Source organism: Dipodomys ordii, unplaced genomic scaffold, assembly GCF_000151885.1.
Source record: "Dipodomys ordii isolate 6190 unplaced genomic scaffold, Dord_2.0 Scaffold134, whole genome shotgun sequence".
NCBI lineage: Eukaryota > Metazoa > Chordata > Mammalia > Rodentia > Heteromyidae > Dipodomys > Dipodomys ordii.
This window is the reverse complement of record NW_012267350.1, coordinates 4,947,230-4,956,324: the sequence shown is the minus strand read 5'-3', so window position 1 is coordinate 4,956,324 and position 9,095 is coordinate 4,947,230. Positions and strand designations below refer to the sequence as shown.

The following is a 9,095-nucleotide window of genomic DNA, read 5'->3' as shown; positions in this document are numbered from 1 at the left end:
GTGCTGTAGCTCAAGTGGTAGAGTGCTCGCCTTGAGCTGAAGAGCTGAGGGACAGCGCCCAGGCCCAGAGTTCAAGCCCCATGACCAAAAAAAAAAAAAAAAGAAATGTCCTCATTACCTTGCTCATGTAACTCTAACCCCTCTGTACAGTATTTTTACAATAAAAATGTATTTAAAAAAGAAAATAAAATATATTTCAAAAGATCAACAAATAGCTGTGTGCTGGTAGCTCATGCCTATAATTCTACTTATTCAGAAGGCTAAGATCTAAGGGTCATGGAATCGAAGCCAGCTGGGGCAGGAAAGTCTGTGAGACTCTTATTTCCAATTAAGCATCAAACAGCTAGAAGTGGAGCTGTGGATCAAGTGGTAAGGTACTAGCCTTGAGCAAAAAAGCTCAGAGACAGTGCCCTGTTTGGTACATTCTGGGATGCACCAGAATAATTTGCATTTGGAACCAGGTGACAGCCAATCTGTATTTTCTCTTTAATCTCAATTATATTTAATAAGAGTTTTCCCCCCTAGCCCTTGGCCAAAATTTTCACAATTTTGGTCAATCTGTTAGAATTATGCTCTGCCTTCCTAAAACTATTTTACTTTATTTTTTGCTTAGTTTACTTGGTAATCAAGTGTGTATGTAAAACTCATAACCATATTCTGAACACTTCTACTTTGTCAAAGAATCTCAGTGATATAAAAAGTTTAAAAAGTTTTCTGCTACTACGATGGAAAAAAAAGCATAAATGTATTACATGTTGTAAAGTTGATTTCTAAGCCCGTTTCTTCAAAGAGGAATATGTTTTTAGGTAAAGAGAACCTTTGGGTTCAAAACAAGAGTGGAAAGTCTCATGAAAAAAATTTACTGAGTAAAAATAACCCACAAGGACTACAGAAAAATAAACAGTAAAATGTTTAAACTAAAAAGTTCTTAGTGTCAAAGTAGTTTGAAATCTTTCTCGAAACACAACCCTCCACATTTTATTAGGAAAGATTCCAAAAATGTTGGAAATCTGAAAGAATTGTACTCACTGCCTAGGCCCTCTGTTAACAGCTTGCTATCTATCTGGAAGGGTATGTAAACTATTTTTTTTTTTTTTGCTGAGAAACAGTGACTCCTTACTTGGGTCCATACATTCACTAGGAGCAAGATAAAAGCTAGGTACTTTGCATCTATGTCCTTTGAGCCATTTTTCTCCTGAAGTCACCTTGAGCTTTAGGAAGGCCGGGATCTACTGCATCTTGTATCAGAAGGAGAAACTGACCCAAAGGAAGAGAACAGCCAAAAGCTCAGGATAGACTATCACTGTCAGGCAACAAGTGATTTATTTGCTCCTCTCAGAGGATGAAATAGTAACTTCTCTGGAACCCCTCCAGGGACAAGGCCAATCAGGGCACACTTGTGACTAGAAGTGTTTAATTATTATGCATGCCTTTCTCCTCTTATCCCCAGCTGTTTCTCTATAAAACCTAAAGCTCACATCTATACCCCAAAATGGCTAAAGTTTTTTTTTTTGCCAGTCCTGGGGCTTGAACTCTGGGCATGAGTGCTGTCCTTGAGCTTCTTTTGCTCAAGGCTAGTGCTCTACCACTTGAGCCACAGTGCTACTTCTGGCTTTTTCTGAATATTTTATCGGAGATAAGAGACTCACAGACTTTCTTGCTTAGGCTGGCTTTGAACCACAATCCTCAGATCTTAGCCTCCTGAGAAGCTAGGATTTCAGGCATGAGCCTAGCAATGCTGTCATCTATGGCTATGCTCTGTAATAAATCTCCTTCTTTATCCTTTATCATCTATTTTTATTTAGGAGCAAGTGGAGTGCCTTAATATGAAATTTCAGGAGTTTGGGACTAGGGCCTATAACTCTTGGTTTCATACCCATCAATTCATCTTATTTTTCATTCATTTTAAAGTAAATGGCAGATTGTCTATTATCAGCCACTTTACCCATTAATACCTCAGCAAAGATTTCAAAGATTTCAATTCTCAGGAAAAATTTACACAGAATGAAAGACACAAATCTCAAGTGCCTTATTCAATGAGTTTTTAAAATTGTTATTATAAAGGCAATGTACAGTTACACAGTCAGGTAAAGAGTACACACATTTTTTTTTTCTGTGCTGGAAATGGGGCTTGCTCCAGTTCCTGTGTGTCGCTCATGGCTGATATTCTATCACTTGAATCATGCCTCTTGTTCAATGGGCTTTTTGATAAACCTGTTTTCCTTGAAGTTATTACAATATATTTATTAAATTATATGTATAGTTACAAAACTAAGCATCACTAAACAAATTCAGGATTTTAGTAGGCCACACTCATTCTCCTGAAGCCTAATCAATAACCTCTTTCCTATTCTAAAGCAAGTGACCTGCTAATATAACAATGTTTTCTGCACACACATTCTTATCATGCAATAGGAATGTAATTTTAGAAATATAGTATAATTTTTTGTGCCAGGTCCTAGAGCTTGAATGCAGGGCCTGAGTGCTGTCCCTGGGCTTTTTTTCCCTCAAGGCTACTCTACCACTTGAGCCACAGCTTCACTTCTGGCTTTTTGATGGTTAATTGGAGTTAAGAGTCTCATGGACTTTGCTCCCACAGCCTCCTAGTTATTGAGGAGTCCTGAATTGCTAGGATTACATAGATGTGAGCCACCATTGCCCAGTTATACATTTTTGCTTATTCTTGTTTCATTGTAGTCAGTCTCTTTTCCCCATCCTCAATCCATAGTCAATACTATTCCTTCCATGGCACAAAGGCATCTCTGTTTTTCCACCAACTTATAAGCAATAGTGAATACTGTAGTGGAAATTGTGCTTTCGGCTTAAGTATTTACACTATAGCCAGCTCAAGTTACAAAAAGTTACACACGGTAATAAATGTCCTTGATTCTTCATGCGTCAATTAAGATACAAAAGTCCCCCAATTTATTAGCTTAAGGAAATAAACTCTACATGTGTATTGTCAGAGAGTGGATGTAGTAATTCTAATGTCATTATGTATACTAAAATGGTCTGTATTTCTAAACAACAACATGTTTGAGTATACATTTTTCCAAGTATTTCAGTAACATTCTGCATAAGGCTTTATAACTAAGGAAAAGCTCCAATAGGAATAGTCTTACATTTTACTAGTTAATTTGTATGTGTGGGCAGCCTCTAAGATAGATTCCTCTGATCCTGCCCATCCAGTACGAGCAATTGCCTCCCCTCAAGTAAGTGCTGAGCTTCTCACTTCTAATGAACAGAATAGGGGTAGAAGTGATAGGATGTTACTTCTGAGATGACTGCTGTCTTGGGTGCTGTCTCGCACCCTTGCCCCATCTTTAGTTATTCATGTGAGGGCACTGAGCTGCCATGGTGTGAACAGCCCTACAGAGAGGCCCACAGCCAGGGAGGAAGTGAAGCAAGTCAATACCCATGTGAGTGAGCCCGGAAGGCGATCCCCAGGGTTATGCCTTCAGTGGGATGGCCGCTCTGAGTTGTATTCTCATGAGACATACTGAGCAGAGGCACTCAGCTAAGCCATGCCCCAATTCCAGAGCCTCAGAAACTATGAAATGATAAAATGCTGTTATGTTGAGGTCATAATTATACTAACACATGGTGATATTTAAATTAAATAGGTTGTAGTTTGAACTGCCAATAACTAATGCAAGAAAATGTGACAATGAATTCCATATCAACAACTAGGTTTTCTAATTTGTCTTTGTTTCTTATCTAATTTTTCTCCTAGTCAACACAATTTTGAGGTTTACTTTTTAACTGAAATGTCCCTTGAGATAATTGTAGATTCACATACATTTGTAAGAAATAACAGAAAGAGATCCCTTGTATTCTTTGCTTAGTTCCCTTACTGGAAACTACAGTCATAAAATAACAGTATATTATCAGAACCAGAGGACTGACATTGATACAATCCACCCACTTTATCTAGACTGTCATTTATACTCATTTGTACGTATATGTACATTTCTTTTATTTTAATTTTCTCATATAATCAACCACATATTTTATAATTAAAGTCTAGTCATTATATTATTCCTTATAAATACCTATTTGATGGTAAAACTTGTTATGAGACATGATTTCAGAGTTATTTCACACCCACATATTAATAAACTGAAAATGGACTCTAACAGAAAGTAATGAAAAACACTCATAGCTCATATAATTGTCAAAGAAAAATTCACTTACCCTGAAAGTTTTCTTGAAAGCAAACTATAAAAAATGTTACCCTTCCCCCAGGATTAATGTACCTGTGTTTGAAATTCAGATGTGAAATAATATTAACTGTGCTTGTAATTTTAACACTGCCTCTTTTTTCTCTTAGAAAAGAAGTAAGAACTGAATATTATTTGGGTTAACAGTACCTCAGGAAATCAATATCCCCAAGTTTTTATTTTTGTAGTCAGACAGTGTTAAAATTCATATTTAAACATCTAAACACAAACAGCCAAGGAAAAGTCAAGCTGATTACGAATCATGCAAAGCAAACATTTTTGCATAAAAGAGAAACCTTAGAGGGATACCTACTTTCTGCTGCTAGAAGTCCTAGGAGGAAGGCAGCATATGGACAAACAACAAACAGTGTGATTTAGAGGGAGTAGGTTATCAAGCCACAGTTGGGCCCACTAGATGAGCCACTAGATGACCCCAAAGGAAGCCTTCATGTTCCATGAGCACAGTCACGAGGACTGTTTAGGATTTTAGGCCTTGAACACTGGGTTCTAATTTGGACTTCTTAGCTTTGAAATATGAGAAATAGAACACTTCCACTGTGAATTATTAAGAAAGAAAGCAGCAAGACACAAACGATTATAAGATAGAGCTCAATGAATTCTAGGAAATGCATAATAGATGAATTTCAATAATCAAACTATAGAATATTGCTGAAAATTGTTTTACATTGTAAGTGACACACTTAAACATGATCAACTTTTCTTTAGATGGCAAATGGGGAAACTGATTAGTTTTTAAATTGTGATTTAAAACTATTCATATTGTCTTAAATGCATTCATTACTCACTACCATGATAGGACTTAATTTAGGAAAACAATATGCTATATCATTTGTGTACTTAGCTTTTTTACTGTCAATTTTGGATTTCACAGATCAGTAGAATTTCAAGAAATTTGGAGCACAGTTAGTCAAGTAAAAATTGACCCACATATAGGCTGGGTGCTGGTGGCTCACACCTGTAATCCTAGCTAATCAGGAGGCTGAGATCTGAGGATCACAGTTTGAAGCCAGCTTGGGCAGGAAAGTCCATGAGATTCTTATCTCCAATTAATTACCAAAAAGCTGGAAGTGGAGTGGTGGCTCAACTGGTAGAGCACTAACCTTGAGGGGAAAAAAAAGCACAGGGACAAAATGCAGGCCCTGAGTTCAAGGCCCTAGGACTGGCATAAAAAAGTGACCTACAAAAAAATGACCTACATATAGACATTTCATAAAAAGACCAGAAAAGGCATCATCTAAAAGTGTAACACAAAGACAGTCCATGACAAGAAAGGGCAGCTGGTGATCTTACACCCTTTCCTCTTTCTAGCCCCTCCATTCTGCTCTCCACAGCCCTACCCTATAAGCACATGTAATGTGATCATTTTTCTCTTCTTGCCATAGGCTTGAGTGAACTTTCAGATAATAATGGAAAGTGCTTTGTTTTGTGCTGTAAATAAAGTCATACACATTTAAACAGAAAGACATGGAAAGGATAACTTTGAAGATACAGGAGATAATGTAAAATTTATGCATTAGTATCAACAGAGAATTAAGGTTTGAAAATTAATGAAAGTATTTAAAAATAAGACAAATATGGAGATGGATATCTTAATTTATGAAATATAAAACTCCATGTGAGTTCAGGTAAAATACGTAATTAGCTTTCTGCCACCAACTATATGACTACTAACTACTGTTAGTTGCTAAAAAGGACATCTACTGGCAGATGACTGATAAATACTGCTGATAATTGTAGAATGTGGTCTTTAGGCTTAATATTAAAATGTAATTTTAGGAATATAGGCTTATTCCTGTATATATATATTTAGTAAAATGTTATTTTTTTCTTTAAAAATCTCCTTTGCAAAAACATTTGAATGCTTTTTGGCTTCTGAATATATAGAATTTTGTCTTCATTTAAGGTGAGTGATTAGCATTAGAGGTGAACATGGCATATTAACTGTTCTCTTTTCTATTTGTAGTAATCAGACAGTGTAATTAAAAGTTTTGTGATATATATTTAACATCTCAGATGAAAATATAGACTGCTTATGTAATTATTTAAACATTTTTAAAAGGAAAAAAAAGATATGACTACAGGAATGCAAAAGTAAAAAGAAAAGTTAAACTGTGAATAGTTAATATGAAGACTTGTAAGCTACCTAGAAGATGGTGTAAGAAGTTTCTTCTTTTTTTATGTGGTACTGGGGATTTGAACTCAGGGCACTAAGTCAGCACTCTACCAGCTGAGGTATGTGTCTAGCCTATTATGTTTTTGTAATTTTACAAATAGGGGCTCATATTCATGCCAGGGCAGGACTGGACCAAGATCCTCCTGTTTATATTTCCTGTGTACCTGGGATGACAGTCTCTATCATTCCCAGTTTTTTAAATTTATTGGTTGAGATGAGGCCTTGTGAACTTTTTACCCAATGAGACCTAGAACTGTGATTCTCCTCATCCTCCTCAAGTAGCTAGGATTATCGGCATGTACCATTGTATCCAGCAAAACTTTTTTTTGTTTAAAAAACAAGTACTATAAGCAGAAACAATTTCAACCAAATCATCTAAATACTAGCAAAAAAAGGGAAAAATTGGGCAATAAAGTATAATTAACAGAAAATAAGTGTGTCTATAAAAACAGATAATTTCTTTCTCTAAAGGAAAATTTCAACTCTTCCCCAAAAAGAACACTTAAGAGCTCATCAAACCCTTGCTAGGCAGAGGTAAATATTAATTAAGGACCAATCTTGAAGATTGGGTATATGAAGTAATTTTCAAGGAACATGCTGTTCTAGGCTAATTTCTAAAGATGAGAGTGACAGTACAGATAGTGACCTAAAATCTCAGAGATAATTTATACTAAATATATGCCAAATTGTGACTCTATCATGTAGTCACAGAATGGAATAAAACTAGCTCTAGACCCACTCTCCATAAAAAAGGCCAACTATATAAGGAAAAAGTGATATGTTAGAGCTGATAATAAGTTACAGGAGGAGAGAACAAAACATACTGAAAGGAAAAATAGAGGCAGATACGTAACTATAGGAAGCTTTGGGTCCATATTTAGAAACATAAGCATGTCTTTCGTGTGGTAAGGGTTCTGTGTAGTTACAACGCACCACAAGAGGAAGACAGCAAAAACTTTCTCTTTGGCCATTTCTCTGAGATTCCCATTTCTGAATGTTTTTGGAAATCACCTCTACTCAAAAGAGGAAGATTCACATCCCAATTGGTAAAAGTCAAAATGAGGAACTAGAAACCTGCTGGAATGGCAAAGTCAATCTGGTCATTTTGCACAAGGTACAAGCACATACTAATTGGTAAGACATTCTAAATATGTATGTACACATATGCTCATAAATAGGAAGCAGAAACATTCTTCTTATGTTGACAAATGTGGAACAAACAACTTGTGCTTTAAGAAAGGTTTTTTTTTCCTGGACCTTGATTCCAATGATACCACATAAAACTGGACAAATTCAGTCCCAAAATACAATAAACAAATTAGTAGCAAAGAGTCAACGACATGCCAAACATTATCTCTAATAAAGAAGAAAACTTGAGGCTAGAGGATAACTTCTGACTTAAGTAAATAAATATGTAAATGAAATTCAAAAACTAACATACACATCTGTATTTCCATGTACATATAAATGAAGCCTATAGTTTTTCATTGGGAAACTAAACACTAGCAGGTTGTTTTCAGGAGTACCTATACTGCTCACCAAACAGGTAGCTCTTCTATGTTCTTCCTCCTTGAATATTTACATTCATGTGTTAGAGACTATATAGAAAGAACAAGATGGCTTTCTATGAAAAGATTCAATTCAAAGTGGTGCTGGGTAAAATCTGATTTAATATTGTTGAAATGGGAAAAATTGAAAGAGAAGGCAATCATAAAGATCTAAACAGATAGATTGTGATGAACTAACTGTAAGGCTAGGTCTAGAGTGTAGAAAGGGGAAGAAGTATCACTGAGGTAAAAAGAAAAAAGTGAAATGCGGGTTTAGGAGAAGTAGAGGAGAGCGATTTCAGATATTAAAATGAAAAGGAACAAGACATGCAGTGAAAATGTGGTTGTTGACAAATGTCTTTAGAGTATCTTCCAGGATTTGGCCTAAATTCACAGGAAAAGTTTATTCATAATGGAAAAGAAATGAGGTAAATTCTTAAATGATTTATAAGACAAATGAATGAATTATCCAATTACCTGAGGAGGTAGGGTCTTCGGAAAAATCTGGCAACTCTTCAGGGGGGTCCCCATAGAAGGAATTGAACTTGTGACTTGACACAGCAGCTAGTACTGCACCCTAAAGCAAACAGAGGAGAAAAAATACAGTATTAAAACAGAAAAATGATCAAACAAAAAGTTACTGAAATGGTTGTTTACCCTTATTTAAAAAGTCAAATACATAGATGTTGGCTACAAGAAAAGGAGGTTTTAAAATACCTCTGGAGACTGGGCATTGGTGGCTTATACCTGTAATCCTAGCTACTCAGGAGGCTGAGATCTGAAGATCACAGTTCAAAGCCAGACTGAGCAGGAAAGTCTGTGAGAAGAGTCTAATCTCTAATTAACTACCAAAACGTTGTAAGTGGGGTTGTGGCATAAATGGGCGAGGGCTAGCTTTGAGCACAAAAGCTCAGGGATGGCGCCCCAGGCCCTGAGTTCATACATACCCAGAAAACCTCTGGATTCCTTTAAATAAATTATACATGCATATAACAGAATAACACTGTTGGGAATTGCAAAAGGGTATGAACTAATTACACCTTGAAATCAAACATGCATTAGTTAATGGAATAATCTTTAGTTAGTATTCAGTGGTTCTGCAGAAGGATGTTTAATGAAATGAAAAGATGTGGT

General features: G+C 36.0%; 1 protein-coding gene across 4 annotated transcripts in view; it reads right to left on the bottom strand.

The window, feature by feature from the left end:
* The window catches only part of Cask (calcium/calmodulin-dependent serine protein kinase (MAGUK family)), a 343,930-nt gene that overhangs the window by 77,577 nt on the left and 257,258 nt on the right, over window positions 1-9,095 (bottom strand). For all 4 annotated transcript variants that reach the window (XM_013030852.1, XM_013030854.1, XM_013030855.1 and 1 more), the window contains exon 10: window positions 8,439-8,538. In XM_013030852.1, coding sequence (XP_012886306.1) covers window positions 8,439-8,538 — 100 coding nt within the window. The remainder of the gene's footprint in view (window positions 1-8,438; window positions 8,539-9,095) is intronic.